General features: G+C 37.0%; 1 protein-coding gene across 3 annotated transcripts in view; it reads right to left on the bottom strand.

Annotated features, from left to right (window-relative positions):
- Arap2 (ArfGAP with RhoGAP domain, ankyrin repeat and PH domain 2) overlaps window positions 1-20,416 on the bottom strand; it is a 174,029-nt gene that overhangs the window by 42,574 nt on the left and 111,039 nt on the right. For 2 of the 3 annotated variants that reach the window (XM_041671298.1, XM_041671299.1), the window contains exons 20-25: window positions 15,813-15,976; window positions 11,611-11,823; window positions 9,587-9,692; window positions 6,931-7,078; window positions 4,060-4,128; window positions 1,546-1,620 (exon numbers count right to left, since the gene is read on the bottom strand). In XM_041671298.1, the coding sequence (XP_041527232.1) occupies window positions 1,546-1,620; window positions 4,060-4,128; window positions 6,931-7,078; window positions 9,587-9,692; window positions 11,611-11,823; window positions 15,813-15,976 (775 nt within the window). The remainder of the gene's footprint in view (window positions 1-1,545; window positions 1,621-4,059; window positions 4,129-6,930; window positions 7,079-9,586; window positions 9,693-11,610; window positions 11,824-15,812; window positions 15,977-20,416) is intronic. The other variant, XM_041671300.1, reaches the window with a different exon arrangement.

The following is a 20,416-nucleotide window of genomic DNA, read 5'->3' as shown; positions in this document are numbered from 1 at the left end:
ATAGAAGAACTTCTGATTAATGAGTCATTTCTTTCTCTCTGGAAAGATTTTCTTAAAGAGAAATATAGCACTGTTTTAATAGATTAAAAGTGAGTGAGAAATTAAATTTGGGAAGTAGGTGGTAGGAGTTGCCTTGAACTCCACACTCAGGAAAGCATTAATTTATGAAATGCAAAGAGCAGTGTAATGAATATTAGGTTCAGGTTATGATGATCCAGGTCTGTGGTATGCCCTTAATGTCTTTAATTCCCATTTTCCATTTCCCAAAACATGGTGTATCATATGCCTCCAGGCCTTGAGGTCAAAATCAACAGTATAAATACTGCAATATGGTTTGACACTCTTATAGCCATATGCAAATGGTAGTGATTATTTGATTATTGTTGTATAGTTTGCTACTGCTGTTCTGCTTTCTGGTATTGTTTGGAATTGCATAGGCTTTTATTCTAAGACAGTTGAAAATATGAGAACTTTTGCATAATAGTAACATATAATACAACTTCATTAGAATTACAAAATTAAAATATGCTTTCAAAGAATATATATATTCTTTCTTATAAAACATATATATGCATGCAGTTAAATCATGTATTCTATACCTTCTAGCATTAATTAAAGATTCTGCTGGTAGATTTAGTCTATAATTTAATTTGTAATAGCTTCTCATCTGCATTATGACCACAGTCAAACATTCAGCATCAGAACTATGATGTGACTAGTGAAGAGAAAATGTCTCCTACAAGATCTGTTCATAGACTCCATGATCATGTTCCAGGTCCATGTGCTAAGCAAGGTACTAATGGCATATAGTCACAATATATAACCACTGGAATTACTTGATTTAATAGTAGCAATATATTTAACATCTTAAGAGTTTAAAAGAGATAATAAAGCAAACTTCTGCTACAGAGAAGATTATGTATTCTTTACTCAGGAACAATCATCTTACCAAGTAAGAGCATGCAGGAGCTCTGCAACTGCCTCTAATGTAGACCAGTTATCGAGGAAAATACTACAGAAAACACCTATTTTTAATTTAGCTCAAAGAAAAGAAAGAGTTACCTAATATTAAGTGTAAATGTTGGAATATAAGAAATGAGACTGGGCATTCATAATACTAAAATAGCTGCTTATTAAATAGCAATTTGGGAAATAATTTGCTATGTGCATAGTTTTTGATTTATGAGTCATTCCATCAGTGATACAATATTAATACTGTAAATTTTCCTCACTTTATTGTTAAAATGGGGGCTAAGGCAGGGTAAATAATTTGCCTTAAGTTAAAATTTTAGGAAGGGAGAAGCAAGAACTTGAGTTCAGTTTATTTTCTAGCATCTGCAGAAAAATCGAAACTCATGCACAGGTGATGCTCTCTTCCAAATAATTAAAATACCGAATTCCTGGAGGGTCCTGCTAGGAAAGATCAACCTTGCTGCCAGTCACTGTTGGAAGGGAAGAGAACTTAAAATACAAAATACAATGGAAAATATCGCAGCAAACACTGGTTCTGAGCATTCCGACAACCCTTTGCACCTTAGGACTCACCCGGATTATAATACTGCAGTCAGGTTCCTTCCTTTCTACATATACTTCAATTAACAAGTCTCCAGCCTGGGACACCTAGGAAGGCAGACGTGAAGACAGCACACATAATTATGTCACAAAATCACATACACAGCACTGAACAGAGTTACAAAATGCTTGTCACCCATCTCAAAAATGCACAGCAATGAAGTTACCTCAGTTCTTCTGTTCACCATTATTAGGTACTTATTTCAAAGCGTGCTCTTTTCTCACAGACAAACATATTTATTATACCGAATAAGTGGTATAAGTAGCAACATCATTCACAGTCTGAATTTTTTATGCCATGATCAAGGCCTTAGTAGCTTCAAATACTGAAGCAATGGCTCTGGGGTGGATGTAGGCTGCATTTGACAACAAGAGGTTAAGAGCCACAGAATATGAAAAGCTCTTAGTGCAAATGGACATAATCTTAAAAGACAAAATAGGCCCTGGTTAAGTTTTCATGCAGCTAACACATTCAAACATTGAAATGGGAAGGTATGGTAATCAAAGCTGAGCTAAAATTATAAACAAAGAAAGTAATTTTGCAAGAAAAGGACAAGTAAAGAATAGAATGAGGTGGACAAGCAAGCTTTTGTTATTCTTGCTGACGCATCTAAGAATGCTCGTGTGCGTCATTACATGCTCTAACAGAGATGAAGAGTAAAGTTACAGGTAAAAAGGAAAAGTAAAAATCAGCACAGAATAGACCAACAGAACTAAACATTGCCCAAAGATACAAATCAATACATAAAAATAATTTGCATTGGGCTGGAGAGATGGCTCAGCAGTTAAAGGCTAGGCTAACAACCAAAAACATTAATTTGCATTGACCTTTCTTTTTTTTTTCAGAAGTCTACTGTATAACCACTAAAAACATCTATCACCAATAATTTAAAAACATTCTGAGATGTAATCATTCTGATGCTAAATTATCCTTGGCATAAAAGTCTAAAATCTGATGAGCAAGAAAGATTAAAGTGCACCGAGGGAAAAAGATTTAAATGCACTTTGAAAAAGCACTCTTAGTTATTTTGTCACTATGTTGCATGAAAAAAAAAAAAGGCTTATTTCCAAATTCTCTTTCTCAGTTTTGAGTTACATACAATTTCTAGGGAGAAAGATGCAGCTACCATGTTTGCTTTTCACTGTTTGTATAAACATCGCAGCAAGAAGAAAACATCATATACATGAAAAAAACCACACACCACAGAATAGAGTGAACCAATAAGTAGCTAAGTAGTTAAGTAATTAAGAAGCTAAGAATTAAAACAGGATGAAGACAGAAGCACTCAACAAATACTCCAAAACGGGGTTTTAAATAGAATGAAGCAAGACCCAAGCAGAAATAACCATTTTCCACATTATTCCTATGTCTTTCTCAATTTATTTTATATATAATTGATTCACTTATGGTAAATTCAAGGTGTTCAAGACTGTTTTCTTTGTTGCAAAATACAAACAGATCCACAGGCAACAGCAATACAGATTAGACGGGCAAAGATTTCTTTTCAGGCTCACAGTCCTTCATTTCAGGACCGAATTACAGTCACACCAAGTAAGAATTATAAACACTGAAAATAAGCCAGATTTTTTTTTTTTTAGTTTAGTGTTATACCTAACTCCTCTAAAAGTTGGATTAATTACACCCAGTAAAATGGAGGTAATCATTTGTTAAGTAATTAGTATCACAGTATTAGTTCTGGGGAATCTAAGCATGCGCTCATCTGCTTCATATAGAATGATAGCTGCAATGATTCCTTTAATTAGAAGCAGACGTTTCAGGACTGAAGCAAACTTTGAGTCCGACTAATAAGCAGGAATTTGCCTCATTATCTGAGTGTAATTATGAACAGAGTACATTTGACCCATTTCTATTATTTACAGTGAAACCCTGAATCAATTATCATTCCTAGTTACCAGAAGATGATTAATGATCAACCTTAAGACGTTCCAGTGAATTCATCAAACAAGATAAAGCACCCTGGAAAAGCATGGTGCATCCTGAGCACACAAATCCAATGCAATGTGACTAGGAAAGCAAGACAGGATTTAGAAAAGCAGACTTAAGACAAAAGTTAGTATGCGTTACACAGGTCACCTTAGAAACCGTCTCATTAATGCAATCATCTGAGAGCGTGCAGAACAGATGCATATAGGAAATCATTTATATTTTCCTAATCCATAAGGGATAAAATCATTATGCTGTGGGATTTTGCAATTTAGTCTAGTATTTCTTTGGCTTTAAATGCTTCCTTTGAAATCCACTGCCATAGGCAATGGTGTTTTGTTTTTAGTAAATAATAACCAGTGTTTCCTCAATATTTAAGGTTATATTAATACTTTCTGCATGTATGCTTCGGGTTTCAGAGTTGCCCCAGTCTTTTACCAGTCTCTTTTACTCTACATCGAATAGTAACTTGAACACACACAACAAATGTATTTACGAACATTTGGTTTTTAAGTCTTTAGAGACTAACTCTTACTACTCACTTGAGTGTCTTTCCACTTGGTTATAAAGCTATTTTCTATGTCCATTTGTTTGACTTGGTCTTCTTTAACCTGTTTAAAATATAATTTGGGATATTCTAATAATGTAAAGCACACAGAGCGAAGGTGCTCTTTCTCACCTAGCTCCTCAGGAATTTAAGTAACGACCAACTGTAAAGAGACCAGGATGTCATCATTATCATCACCTTGATCACAGGAGCCCCACAATTTGGGCAACACGAAGCCAACTGAGCCTCATAGGGCTTAGAACATGCTCTGACATTGGCCCATCAGACTGTAGAGTTTACTCATGGAAAACCATAGAGATTTACAAGTACAGGTTCCCATGGAAAATGTCTGAAATTGCTTGCAGGTGAGAAACAAGACTCATCACTCAAACAAAAATTCCTTAAGGGCTTGTTAAACTTTCAGTAAAAATTTAAGTTCAACAACACTAGGAAGGTAACCATTTAGCTTTATTAGCATAATAAAGAGAGCATGTAAAGCCACATTTATTTTATCTCAGCATCAAATCATTTCAAAGAAGCTGCTATTGATCAAAAAAACAAAAACACTTGACAAACAGGAGAAAATGAGAAAGAGACCAAAGCACAAGAAAAGGCAGTTCTGATATGAACTCTCCTAGAAATTAAAATACAAACTGTTACATTACTAAAATCTTTCATTTTTCTCTGGTAAGGAATACTGTCCCACTCCAGGCATACCTAAAGGACACTCCATCCTATCACAAGGACACTTGCACAACTATGTTCATAGCAGTTTTATTCAAAATAGTCAGAAACTGGAAACAACCTAGATATCCCTCAACAGAAGATTGGATAAAGAAAATACACTAATTTACCCAATGGAGTATTACTTAACTGTTAAACAAAATGATATCATGAGACTTTCAGGCAAATGGATGGAGTACAAACATGGTATGTACTTACTTATATGTGGATATTAGCTATAAAGAAAAGTATAGTCATGCTACAATCCATACACCCAGAGAAGCTAAGTAACAAGGAGGGCTCAAGGGGGAACACATGAATCTCCCTGTGAAAGGGAAATAGAATAGATAATATGGGTGAACTAGGGGCCAGTGGAGATGGGAACAGAAGAGATCAGGTGTCAGAGGAGAAAGAGAGGGAGAAGCAATGCAACTGAGGAGCTTTTGGGAGGCAAAGTAGAAATCCAGTGCAACAGAAACCTCCTGGAGTCTAAAAAGCAGACTGAAGGGCCAGAAACCAGAGGCTGGAAAGCCCAGATACCTAGCATAGAACCCAACACAACTAGTGGGGGAAAAATAAGAAAGTCAATGAAATGATTCCTAACGATATTCTGTTACATTCATAGATGGGAACCCTGAATAATCATCATTAGAAAGGCTTCATCCAGTCACTGATGGGGCAGATGCAGAGAACCACACTCAAACATTAGACAGAACTTGGTGGGGGGCATCCTGAAGAAGAGGGGGAGGAAGAATTATAGGAGCCAGAGGGGTCAAGGACACCACAAGAATATGGCTCACAGAATCAACTATCCAGGGCTAACAGAGCCTACAAAGACTGAAGCTACAATCAGGGGGCCTGTATGGGTCTGACCTACGTCCTCTGCATATATGTTTTGGTTGTGTAACTTATTCTTGCAGGACTCCCAATAGTGGGGGTAAGGATGTCTCTGATACTTTTGCCTCCACTTGGGACCCTTTTTGTCTTACTGGGTTGCCTCATCCAGCATTGATATGAGGGTATATGTGCCTAGTCTTATTATAACTTGTTATTCCATGTTTGGTTGATATCCATGGGAGGCCTGCTATTTTCTAAGAAAATGGAGCTGGGGGGTGTCTGGAGGATAGGAGGGACTGGGAGGTGAGGACGGATGGAAAACTGTCGTTGGAATGTAATATGTGAGAGGAGAATAAATAAATAAATTAAATAATAATAATAGTAAAATTTCTCAAGATTATTAAATGGTCGCATTAACTCATCTGGTTTCATCTGGAACATCTGTACCCACAGAATAGGAGAAAGTATCATTTGAGCAAGCTCTGAAAGACTCTAGATCAAAGAGGGGATGTGAGAGCCGGGCGGTGGTGGCGCACACCTTTAATCCCAGCACTTGGGAGGCAGAGGCAGGTGGATCTCTGTGAGTTCGAGACCAGCCTGGTCTACAGAGCTAGTTCCAGGACAGGCTCCAAAACCATAGAGAAACCCTGTCTCGAAAAAAAAAAAAAAAAAAAAAAAAGAAGGGATGTGAGAGTTATATACATTGAAAAAAACTTCTTCCAGAATTACTAAAGCCTGGCCTTATTTCCCATATTTTATCTTCCTTAAACAATAAAAACATTCCTATTCTAATAGTTTACTAAAAAACATAAAGATGCTCACTTCAGAGAGCCGCCAACTGAAAAGTGAACTAAATACATGTGAGGACTCAGTACAAGCCATAAGATAATGCTTCATAATTATCGTCCAATTGGAGTAGAGTTTTAAAAACACTCAGGGTGATTTCAATAGCAACATTTAACAGGCCTTTGTTGATCACTGAATTTGTTAAACTCCTAACTTCACACCTCTCAGTAGACACACTTAATGCATATACAGAGTGAGGAGAATACATACACAGGCCCTGTAAATAGTAGGCTGGCCAACAGACAACAGATGCTAAAAATATTTAAAAGCTGCTACATTTTAAATAAATGGTTACTGGTTTAAATCCAATTATATCTAAGACCTTCAACGCAAACTATCCTTCATGGTCTCTATTTTTAAATATTCACAAGGACCTGAATAACATCCTGCAAAAAGGAACGTGTTCTGCAAGCCGTGATGCCTAATCCATTGTAACGAGGAGAGGGCTTAGAATTCTTACCTCAAATATTTCAACGTAATTATTAATTAGATCTTCAATTACATTGACTTCTTCGCTAGTTTGTCCCTTAGTTTGAAATAAGCATGAAGAAAAGACCAATGCCAAGTTATGGGCATTCATGTGATTGATTTCTGAGCATTTCTGAACCCTGTTATGGGAAAGTATATCTCATTATGACATACTTGTATTCAAGAATTTCATCATAATACAAGGTAAAATCCTCAGCTATCATTTTAAACACACACACACACACACACACACACACTGTATGAAGCTCTTCAAAATAAAAGGTTCAGTGGGGATTTAAAGACACTCAAAGTCTACTTAAAAACAGAAGCAAAATTACTGTTAAAAGGAGTCTTTAAATCCCCACTGTTTTCACCCCCTCCACCTCTCCAGTGCTCAGAGACTGACTATCCATAAACAGTGCCAACCAAAGAACAGCTCATGCCCAGAGCACAAAAATGAGTAAGTAAAGTCCTGGCTAGAAATGATGTTTGTAGCTGCAACCAATCCCGAAAGAAGCACAGGGACAAGAAGTCAGGATAATGCAGGCTCCACGGGGACTTGCTGGACTTGTGATGAGGGTTGTCAGTTCACAGGCAAAGGCCACACTTGCCACAAAATGCACCATCGGTCAGGTCATACACACTTTAGCTTCTTATCAGAGCTAAAAAAACTGTTTCCTGGTTGTCATTCATCATTAACCAGAGAATCCCATCAGAGGGGCTGCTATGCTAAACTAGACTTGATGAGACAACTACTTTCTCTTTAACAGAATAAAATCCAAATGGTTCTTTATGACTTCCAAGTCCTTTCCCAACAGGTGTCCATCCAGTTCAAAACAGGATATCATTGCATCTCCGTAAGCAAAACCATAATTAAAAAATGCAGCCATCCTTATCTTAGAAAACTACCAAGAATGTCTTTGCTTATTATTTATTAATATTTATTAATAACACAGAGTTGAAGAAGCACTGGATCTCCAGGAACTGGAATTACATATGATTTTGATCTGCCATATGTGTGCTGGTAATGGAAGCTGAGTCCCCTGAATGATCAGTAAGTGATCTTAATTGCTGAGCTAACTCTTCAGCGCCCCCCCCCCCCGCCTGAGCCTTTCTAAAATAAATAGATATCGACAAGTAAATTAACTCTTCTAAACAGTAAGCTACAACCTTTGGGTATTGCAAAGGGCACTATAAATATTCACTGATATAAGTTAACAGTGCTTCACAACCGCAATCACCTCCACAAGGGAGAGTTCCAAGGAAAAGAATGTTTAGGAGAAATACAAGTGCCTGTTCATGACCTTATTGAGTTTTCACTAACTGAATATAGAGCAGCTACAAGACTCTCGACTTAATTACACTGGAAACACACACACACAAAAGGAGTAAACATGGTAGTATTATATATGATAATGTCAGAAATCCATAATGAAATGCAAACTTGCATAGTAGAAATTGGACAAAGAAACTGCAATCAACATAGATGATTTACAAGATGAAAAGGATCTGGAATTTAATAACGGAAGAGTTAACAATTCCAAGCGCTGGTCCAGACCACTTCTGCACTTTTATCACATGACACTGTAAACATCTAGAAAACTGATCTCTGTGTCTATCTGTGTCCCTCGGATCTCAGAATCTCAGTAGGAGACTCTTGCTTTAATTACTCTGGAGTGCATAATGAATACGTGGTGAGTGGAGCTAAGTGGCTGCTACTGATAGCAGAAGTGAGCTGTTATCCAGGGCAGCTATTAAATTAGAATCTTTATCAATCTGACTGCATCCAAGGTGACTCCCACTTTTGATGACCTCGCCCAATTCCTGGCTTTCTTGAGCCTCTTTCGGTAATATCATCCTTCCTATGAATCTCTTTATTTTCTCTGATTAATTTCTGGAATAACTGTGCACACTGAAAATTTTTTATTTACTTCTTGGTATTGTGATGCTGCTCACCATTATTTCGAAACCAGTTTTCTCAAAGTCTTACTCTGACCTTCTCATCAGAGCCCAAGGAAATGTTTCCTTATTAGGCTTTCCTGACTTTTTGCAAATATTCCCTTTACTATGCTAAACCAGATTATATCAGTCATTTCTTATAAAATCAAACAGCTAATATGATTTACAAAGCATTCATGACCTCCTGCCTTTATTGGAGGCAGCTCCTTTGTTTCCCAGCCAACTAGACTCCACTAGGTTCCTGTCTTTGTCGCCTCCTGAGGAGGCTACATGATATCTCACTGACTCTGCCCTCTCTCTCCCATCATTCAGTTTAGTGTTTCTGCCTAGCTTTATTCCTCTAAACCACTGGCCGAAACAGCTTTATTTACTAACCAACAAAAACAACACATTATCTTCTCCAACTTCGTACTTGGAAAAGTTTTAAATGTCCTGCTTGTTAACAGCAGGGCAGGGCAGGGTCAGGGGTAGCTGCATCCAACCAACCATTTCTTACTGATTTAAGAATATCACCATCATACTCAACTGTAATTATACCTTAATTACAAAAACATAGGGTAAAGTAACATTTTTTAAGATTTGTAAATCTTCATGTAAAATATGGAAGCTCAGCTACACAACTTTAAGTTTCAAAGACAGTGACAGCGGTTTTGCCCTGCGGTGCTCAGAAGTTTCAGGAGTCCACTAACCTGTAAAGGTGTTCAATTATTGCTGCCAGTGTTGCTCTGTTGACCGCTGGAAGAGTTCGTATGAATGCTCTGTATTTTTCAGTTCTTTCTTGTTCATCTTGTGTATCTAGGGAGAACATTCTTTACATTTAAACTAGTCATTTCTACCAAAAATTTACCTCCCAATATTATTTTTAAATAATAGTTATAAGCATATAAATGATACAAGCAGGTTTCAAGAGTAAACATTCAAACTTTTAACACAATTGTCTGTAATTTTAAAAAAGAAACGCATCACATAGTCATATATTGTTGTTTTTATAATATGCAATTTAAAATTAAGCACTTTCAAAATGGGAGGGTAAGAAGATTTTTTCCTTTTGTACAGCCTATTTTTATGGACTTTTACATCTTAACAGGAGTACAGTTAACAAATTATTAAAACTTCATTATACATCATACATTGAAAAGCTAAGTCAAAGGTATATTATATCTGACTACAGAGGGATTTCAACAGTTGCATTTGAAAAAGGTATTTCTGACCCCTTTTTCATATGAAACCCTAAATATCTTTCCAAAGCTACAAGACATCGCAGAACTATGAACTCCACTATTTGTTTGATCTACATAAGGGGCCTATTACCAGCCAGGCAGCCTTCAAATCTCAGGTAAAAAAAAAAAAAAAAAAAAAAAAAAAAAAAAAAAAAAAAAAAAAGACAATGAGGAAGAGGTGATGTTCAGGTCTTAATACCATAATTCCGATATCAGAGATAATGGGCCTTGTGCCTTTGTCATGAAAAGAAATTAACTGGTCCATCAAAAGACAAATGAGAAAGGATTGCCCTCTCTCCTCTTAACTGTAGAAGACAAATCTCTGAAGTAACTGAGAACTGGGAATGTTTCCCATTGTAGAATTCAGGTGGATTATATTGGCAGTTCAAACTAGTATCAGCTGATGTAGGAAGTACCAACCACTCTTCAAAGCAACAACTTCCGCTGACTTTGCAACTACTCCCCTGGTACAATCCCCAGTGACCTTTGGAAGCAAGGTTTTCCATTTCCTGCTTAGGCCTTCCTAGCTATTACTCAAGAGCCAGGGACATGCCAAAGATTCTTTAAATGTCTACGGTCACTTTTAATGTTCTGTATGATCCCCAAAAGAGGCAGGAACTCTGACACATTTCCCAAGTACATTCCTATTCAAAATCACAAGTGTTGTCTCTTGTGCTCATTTAAACCACACAGGAGATCTATCAAAGGAAATGTGGTGCCCAGAGATGACTCCAGAAAAACAAGAAGGGAAAATATCCAAATCACCCATTAAATTTAGAATTATTTGCTATCCCAGGATAATCCAAACATTCCCCCGCATGTCATCTAGTTCATGGCTTTAAAAGCAATCACATTTATTCAATAAAATCTAATTAACATTATAACATTATTAGATCAAGCAATAAGTTTACCAGAAGACATTTCATGCACTTTATAATAAACAGATATTTACAAAATAAAGCAATAAGAAGACAAAATTTGGGAACGATTCTAGGTCATATAAAAAATATGATGAGTGGGCAGAGAAAATGTCTTTGTGGGTAGAATGCCAGTTGTGCAAGCATGAATACCTGAGTTTAGATTGTCAGCACTCCTGTACAATAGCCAGGCAGGGTAGTGTGTTCCAGTAATGCCAGCGTGGGCAGCCAGAGACACAAGATTGAAAGGGCTTTCAAGGTAGCAGATACTGTCAATTAGAAAGCTTCAAGTTCAGCCAGAGTCAAAACAATAAGGTGAGAAGTGATTGGGACAGTGACCTGCCACCAACTTATGGTATGCATACCTCCACACACACATGTACATAGGCATGCATACATCCGTATACACATACACACACACACACACACACACACACACACACACACAGGGCAGGGGTATACTGCTTTAGGGTAAATAACAAGAGAACCAAATGCTGTTTAGTAGTTTTCAGATGATTGAAGACTTAAAAGAAAGCCCTAATTATTAAATTAGAAGGCAGGCAAAATGTCTTTTACCTAATGCAGAGACCCAGTACGGATAGAGCTCCTTTGTGAGAAGTGCATCATCAATGTCAGACAGAAAATTCTTCAGCACACTCGTCACATCTTCAAGTTGATGTTTTCCAGCTCGCAACTTAACACTTCTTGCATCCTTTTTGAAACTCTCCAGGAGTTCACTTATGTGTGAAGGATCACCATTCTTTTGATAAATGTTCTTGCATCCTAACCCTGTGATAAACATGTAGAAAGTAATGAGAAGTATCTTAACTCATAACCTATTTTGATATATTAGGAAAAAAACAGATTCTTCCGTGGAGATCATAAACAAAATAAGTTATCAGATATGAAATTAAAAACCTTGCACCCCTCAATTTTAAATTGAAATCCAGTGAATAAACCCCCTGATCCTCAGCCTCAGCAAACCTTCCCAGGTCTCTCTGTAGTTCTCCATATTATCATTTGCAAAGGTATTTCTACCTCAAGAAGAATTTTCTCAGTCTCAGAAAACAAGCCTGTCTACATTTGGACAGAACACTATAAAAGTTTGTAGAATATTTCTCATATTCTCAACACTTATTTATTTTTGTTATGTCTACCTATACCTTTGCCCAATGTTCCCGACTCACTGTCTCATCGGGCACCCCATCAAAGTCAAGGCAGTGATTAGTGACAGAACAGGGGTAAAAAATGATGGTGGTGGTGATACAAACACACAAATCCTTTGCTTCCTCCCCAGATCTTTCTCCTTGTGAAGCCAAGCTAAATTCACTGTTCTTTTTCTATGTGCCCTGATTCCTGTAGTCACTCCAGGCAATCTTCTGGAGCACCGTCATTACGCATATAAATGGTATGATCTAGATGTCCTTCAGTTTCTGGATAATGACAACCACTTGCAGCATTTGACAGGCCCTCAGGATCTGCTGCCAACATTTGGTTAATCTTATGGCTTTTTGTGGTATCATTTTCTTATGCCTATTTTCTCCCCTTCTAGGACGATTTCCCCAGTGTTCTATCCATTTTGCTCTTCGAGTCTTAATTCTATGCTCTTTTTACTACATTAGAAAATTCCCTGCATGAACCAATCCATCGTTATCATCTCATGTATAGCATACCTGTCTTTACCTGGATTTTATGTCTTAAATTTCATTCACCACACATATAAATGCCATCATATAGACAGAGACAGACATATATACCACTTATAACCTTATAGGAAATGATAAAACCCTAAAGAAATTGATTTTCTACCCCTTTCATCAGCTTCCTCCCAATCATATTTTAAAACCACCTCCTCAATTTCAATAGATGGCTTTACTTTTTCCTTACATTATACAACATCAGAATCTTTGTAACTCATTTCACTTAAAATATGTCAAAAATCACTCTTCCTTCTGTTCATATTCCTTCTGTTCATATCTGTGTCTTAGGTTCCTCAACATTATAAAGCTTCCTGGCCCTGTTCTTATGCAGGCCCAGTTTGTCTTTACAATGTTGATGATGACAATATATGTCTGCTAGTCTTGTCAGAAGCCTAAATATCTAGAGGCAACCTTCCTCATGCAGGCAGACAAAACTTACACAATTTTATAATTAAAAATCTACCAGAGCTGGACTAACCTCATGCCTCTTGCATGTGTCCTATCTCTGCATGCTACACTCTGGGCACATTGAACTATACACACATTTTCCTAAACAGACAACCATAAAGTTATATATTATATGCTCTACACTGGAGGAAACTGCCATGCACACTGTAGAACAATGAGTCTCTCTATCACAGAATCTTATACTCCGAGATATAACTATCTGCCCACGGGCTTGTGTTTAAGCCATAAATCTGTGAGCCCCTAAAAGTCAAGGAGCCAAATATCAAGTCCTGCTTTTTTCTTTTAACTGGCAGGAACAGTACTTTGGAAAACTCAAAAGGCACTTGGCAAACGGCTACTTACTACAAAAATAAGTAAATTCTAGGAAGTAATTTTAACTATGTGCCTGAGAGACAACATCCATTTCTAAGGGTATTTCTAACACCCAATAATAAAACAACTTTAACAGCTTCTGGCTCCCAAGCTTGCAACCTTGAATTTGACCCAAGGACCCACAGGCAGAAGAGAAGTGAATCTTACAAATTGTCTTCTGACCTACATACACATGCTGTAGCATCAACACACACACACACACACACACACACACACACACACACACAATAATGTATAAAAGTACTGAATATAATTGTATATATAAATTGAAATAACTTTCTCCAAGATTTAATTACTATACTTGATTTAAAGATTAAATCCATAATACATTTTGAACTCAGTAAAGTTCAAAATATTAACATGGAGAACACAGAAAACTAGACTTTACATTTTAATCCAAAGGCTAAGATATTCAAAATAATTGCTACTGTAGAGATTCTTAGGCAGACACTTGCTCACTGTGAGCTCTGTGAAGCATTCAAATTCCTATCAAATCTTAATGTAGGTACTTAGTACATAACAGTTTTATCCCACACTCTACTAAAAATATGAACAATCACTTATTGGCTTTATTACTCTAGAGTAGAAGTTGATACACTTTGTGTTAGTTGTAGAGTTCTTATTATATACCAGATATAGTTGAAACCATCCAGTACTTAATGATTTTAAATTCAAATAAACACCATGGGAAACTTGTGATTTCCCCAGAGAAACATTCAATTGGTTACACTGGGACTACCTGTGTTAGTTTAATCATTACTCAGGTCAAAAGGATGCTATGCCACAATGAAACTAATGTGATGTGAAAGTTCCCTGTAAGCTTATGCCCTTGCTAACACAGTATGTGCCCCCACATCCCTGTGAGATGCAGCCAAGTTAACATGGATGAACACATACACGAATACAACCATTTCTCAAATAAAGAGGACTACAGCAGATAAGAAACATGTTAGTGCACAATGGTAGCAAAGAAAACCCTAAAGTAAGGTCCACACATACGATTAAGTGAATAATCTCAGTATATATACAGCACAAACACAATATTGAAATATTGAAAATAAAAAAAAATATTTGGATTTTATTTGAAGATACTTAAGAAGACAGTCTTTCAAAAGAGCTTTTTATAAATAAATATAAAACATTATAAATTCAATTTCTGAAAAAAAACCTTTTTATTGGAATGCTTATTTCTGACAGATTGTCATCTATCATGCCATCAGCTTCATAGATAAAGTGAGATCCAAGGGGAACTTCTCACTCTGCCTGCACACTTCTTAACAACACAGTATTTTACTATGTTTCTGTCACTGTTTATTTCTTCTTTAAAACACCCCAAGCACCTATAATTCTAAGAGAATAAAAAGTTAATACAACTTTAGAAATACTATCATTTTATTCATTTCTACATCTGGCTTATTTTCGCATAAATGTCACTTATCTATCTGTTAAAAGGTCAAAAACACATTATATTCAATATGCATGTCAAAGTATATATAAGCAACAGGGCACTAGCCTGGCTTGCACAAGTCCCTAGTTTTGAACAAAGAGTCACATAAACAAATAAATGAATGAATAAATGAATGAATAAATAAATAAATACTTTATATCTTTTAGACATATGAATGATGTATATATCTTTGTGGATCCATAATAATTTAAAAATAAAAATGAAGATAAAGATTATTTTCCAGGTAAACTTTCACATGAAACTAAAATGAGAATTGACAAAGAGGTATAGATCAAATCATTTTTGTCTACTAAGTATTCATAAAAGCATCTGTAGCAAATAATTCAATCATTAAAATGAATGATCCTCCTTAATATAAACTCTTACTATTGTGCAGTGAATGACACACACCTACTTAATTTATTTATTTATTAGCTTGCTAACAGAAAGGACATCATTTTGTATATTATTTCACGATTTTACTATTTCTACAAACCACACTTAAGCATGGTGACTTTGTCTTGGCTTTGTTCTCAAATTTTTACCACTAAAAGCAGTCTTTACTAATTTTAATGGGCTACATAGCCTTTTCACAGACATGAAGGACCAAAAGAGCTGTGGGAAAGGATTACCTGGTATAAATGAGTGTGGCTGGGAGGAGTGGGACCGGCTGAGCAACAACTGTGCTCTTAGTCTTCACTGGTGTCCTCACAAAGGGAAAAGGCACTGATTCGTTCCCATGGAGGTACCACTAAGTTCTAGGAGCTGAATAGACATCCTGTGATACGTACCATACTGTGTAACAAATGCTATGCAGCTGTTCACAATAATGGGGACGTCATTTTTGCAGAGCTGCTGATCTTGTAATGCGTTACCATCTGTACCTGCTGCTTTTTCAATTGCAGAATGCCAGACTGTGAAATCCAACTTGGTATGCCCATGGATGTACAGCGTTCTGTGAAGTTTAAGAAGCACTTCATATTATAATTTTGCTTTACTTAAAATTACTCTCTACACAGACTACCCTAAAATCCATATAAATGTGATCTTGTCTCACACATTAAAAGAACAAACAAAAGCCCTTTACTTTACATTCCACCCACCGGGTGTCTTTCAGTCCCTCTGTTGTCAGTTAAGGTGGCATAGCACAGAGGAAACTACCAATTCAGTCTTCCAACTCTTCCAAGTCCCTAGGTCTCCAATTCCATCTCTAAATGAAACAGTGAAAGCCACTGCGGCAAACTTCACCAGTGCCTCCAAGTATCTATTTCTGGCTAACCAGAAGGATTTCATAGGTGTTGATTTTATTGCCTTTAAAGGGGGGTAAAAAAAAAAAAAAAAACATCTGATTTGCCTTTCCTATTCAGATTTCCATTCTCTGAAGTCATTACTTCCTACCCCAATCCCCTTTCCTCTTTCTAAATAGCCTGATTGTGTGAAGTCATGGTACTTTGGTACTCTACAAACTTCAGAGGTGATCCACAGTCCTGTCCTTAAGATGGTCCTTTCACCTGCTCCACATTATTAGTGAGTGACTCCTAAATCAAGATCTCTAGGTTAGAACTGGCCTCACGAATGACACCGTGCTCAGGTCAAGAGCAACTGGAGAGCTAGTCTCTTGGCACAGGTCTGTATCCCCAGCCTTGGGCGAGGGAATGGAAGGTAGGAGGACCACAAGTTTGAAATAAGTGAGGGGTACAGTGTGAGTTCCTGACTGGTGGCAACTATACAGCAAGATGATGCTCAAAGAATTCAAACTAAATATGAGGTGGGATTGTAAAAAGATATACCAAACTCAAAACACAGCTACATCAGTTACTTTCTTTATAACTTAGATGAGCTCTCAGTATCACTGTTGGGGAAATGCTGATAACACAAAGCTCAGCATATAGCCGAACACCTCACAGATATTATAACTACGCCCTAAAGCATGTTGCTAAGAAACACTGGTTTTGGGTACCTCTACCAAAAAACAAGAATGTAAAAATTTTCTCTCTTGTGAAACTGTTCTGGAAACCTAAGTCTCAACTTATCCTATTCCACATGTTTCTTCTGAAATTTAGAATTTACTATTGTAGCTTAGTATCTCCTACCAATCACTTCCACAAAAATATGAACTTATTTTTTCTATCTTTTTTCTTTTTGGTTTGTTTAACCTGGAATATTCACTTTGTTTGCAGTTCTTCTCTTACTTCAGAACTTTGCATCTCTCTTTGATGTCACCAAAACCCCCGGCAGAATTCTTTTCCTGGTGCCCTATTTTAAGTCTCTACTCTTTACTACCACCAGAATACCATTTCAAAAACATGGGATCAATGACACCAGTTTGGATAATTGTCCTGTCTTTAAAGTTTTTTGTTTTTGCAATAGAAAGATCTTCATGCCTTGGCCGGTGTTTTCCACTATGACTCTTTTAACATATCGTCTTTGGCTGCACAGATATCTGCTCCCCAACAATGATGTCACCCAGGTGAGGATTTCAGATGCTCCTGATGTCTCCCCTGGTTTAGGGGTCACGGGTCCACTTCAAATAAATAGTCGCTCTGAGCTCTCTTTTACCATTTGCTGTTTCTGTGCAACTTAATGGTCAGATACCAAACTTTGCACAGACAAGTAAAAAAGGTACTTGGTCTCTGCCCAAGACTGGTCTCTGGCATTTACTGGTATGCATCTCCAAACGTTATCCTCAGTACAAAATTTAAAGCATGAAATACCAATACATCTCAAGTATATTTACTCTAAGGGGCACACACTCCTCAATCTTGTTCTTTAGCTATCACTTGGCTACTTGGGATTCAGCAACAGTAAGAGAAGAACAAGCTAATGAAATCTTGGTGCGTCGGTGGTGACTCAGGGAAAAGGAAAGAAATCTTTCACATTTTTGAGCATCCCTCACTGTGACTTTAAAAAGAAAATCTGCCATCCTTTTCTTTTTTTCTCTTCTTTCAATGCTCTTCCAGGAAGACAAAGCCAACAACAGCACTCTAACACAATTCTGAAGATGCTGGAATTACTTTTTACTCACCCTTGTGCCTGTACACCTCAGCTCTTCCTTTCTGACAGCTTCATCTACTGTTCTCATTTTCCACTCTACCACAACTGCCCGGACCCAAAGATTCTGTAATTCTCTCTTTGAAGAATTCTGATAAGTGGTCCAGTTGTTCTACAGTGCTTTAACTTTTTATTTGTTATACATCATCTAAAGCCTCATACCTCTGAGTTTCTGTCTACATGAAATATCAGAGCAAATTATCTCCAAAAAGAGCAAAACCTTTCATATCTACACCTAGTTAAAATTCTGTTTTTCTTAATTCAGGTTAAGACAATAATAATTTTTCTGATTTTAATTTTAATAATTTTAATTCAGAATTTAGTGGCCAGCGTGACTTAAAATCCTTGAAAATACAAACCGTTAGTACTCTCGTAGCCAGTGCAACAAATTCAAAATGTAGCAGCGATCCTTTAAGACCAGTCTAATTCAGTCACTAACTGTGAATATCTCAAACTCTGAATTTTCCTTCTAGTCAGGAGAAATCCCACAATGGAAGGTTAGCGGTCTGCCTGTGAACTAGTAAGGACTAGAACAAGCAATGACAAGTCAACTCCAGTGTCAACTTGTCAACCACTGAATCTTAAAATATATCATCTACTACAGCTCATGGGATGGCTGACATTTAACTGCATCAGCTCAACCATCTTCCATTCTGTTGCTTATTTAAAATCTAGACACACTGAGTAAAGCATCATAATATATTTTCAGCGTAAATGCTGACCAACATTTTATCTTCCAGTGTTACTAAACGACCATTTCACATTTTGAATAAGAATTTCAAATAAATATGTGTTCTCAATATCTGAAAAAGTTATTTTGATGAACTCTAATCATAGCAGATTTATATATTATAACTGACGATTTCCAAAAAATAAAATGAAGACATATAAAAACATTTAATTGTTTTTATTAATTAAGGAAGTTGATAAAATCTAGAAGTCTCAGGCCTAATACATAAAATTTTCTTAAAATTGAAATGAAGTAATAAGGGCGGCAGGGTTGCGTTCTCAGCACCCCTGGCCGCCTGCCCGGCTAGCTTATGCCCAAAATAATTACACAGACACTGTATTCTTTTAAGCACTGCTTGGCCCTTCTGCCCTAGCCCTTACTGGCTAATTCTGATATCCCGATCAACCCATCTCTAATAATCGGTGAGCACCGGTCTTACCGGGAAGATTCTAGCCTAGTCCATCCTGGGTCGAGCTTCATCCCGGGAGCGGGGCATGGCGTGTGTCTGCCTGGGAGCTGGGAGTATGGCGTCTCCCTGAGGCGTCTGCTCCCGAGAGCAGAGCCGTGGAGTCTCTCTCAGGCGTCTGTTGCTGAGAGGAGAGCTTTCGAGTCTCTGCCCTCACTTCCTGTTCCTCCCAGCATTTTGTTCTGTTTACTCTTCCCAGCTATCCTCTAACCAATAAAATGGGCCAGGGCAGTGCCTTTATTAGCCAATGACCTTCCTCCATCATTTCCCCTTTTTCGGTTTAAACAAAAAAAAAGGCTTTAACTTTAACATAGCAAAATTACATATAACAAAACAGTTATCAAGTAAAAGTTACAATAATCTTTATCGTAACTAAGGAAAACTATAACTATAACTAACTATTCTTAACTCCATCAAAGACTCCAGAAAGATATATTACCTAAGTAAACAAGAACTAAGAAACTTCAAACTCTAGAAATGACAAAGACATCTCGCTGCCTGGACAGTCACCCAAAGTTCTTTTGTACCGTTGGGGCATCCATCTTCAGCCTTCAGGCCCATGGTATCCAGCAGACACTTCCATAAAGCAGGAAAATTCAAAGTCAGTTCAGTCACTATCTGTTGTGTCCTGCAGCATGTCTCGCAGACTCTTTCATGAATCAGGAACCCCGAAAGATCATCTCACCTTAGGCAAGTTCAGTAGTCCTCTCTCTGCGGGTTCTCTGTGTCCAGTTTATGCAGTAGTCCAGGCAAGAGCAATTTCTTGCCCAAATGGCTATCAAACTCCATAACGAGCCTCTTCGATGCCCATCTTCCTCTTGAAGTAGATTGGTGCTGCCAGGAGCAGAGTGTCTCATTGTCATGAAAAGTCCTCAGTTATTAAAACATTAAATGTCCTATTCTGTAACCTTTGAAAGACATGAAGAATGTCTATCTAAAATATATCTCTATATATCTAGAAAATCTAACTAACATGACTACAAGCTTTACTATTATCGATGATTATCCATTAACAACCTATATTTCTTAATTATACAGTACATAATTAAATGAACTACACAATCACAATACCTTAATCAAAATCAGAAACACTTATACATATAACAAAATTGACCTTAAATCTCTATCAATAAAGCAAAATCTATACT

Source organism: Microtus oregoni, unplaced genomic scaffold, assembly GCF_018167655.1.
Source record: "Microtus oregoni isolate MIOR12 unplaced genomic scaffold, Mior012 000021F_ref0000039, whole genome shotgun sequence".
Taxonomy (NCBI): domain Eukaryota; kingdom Metazoa; phylum Chordata; class Mammalia; order Rodentia; family Cricetidae; genus Microtus; species Microtus oregoni.
This window is presented reverse-complemented; position numbering and strand designations above follow the sequence as displayed.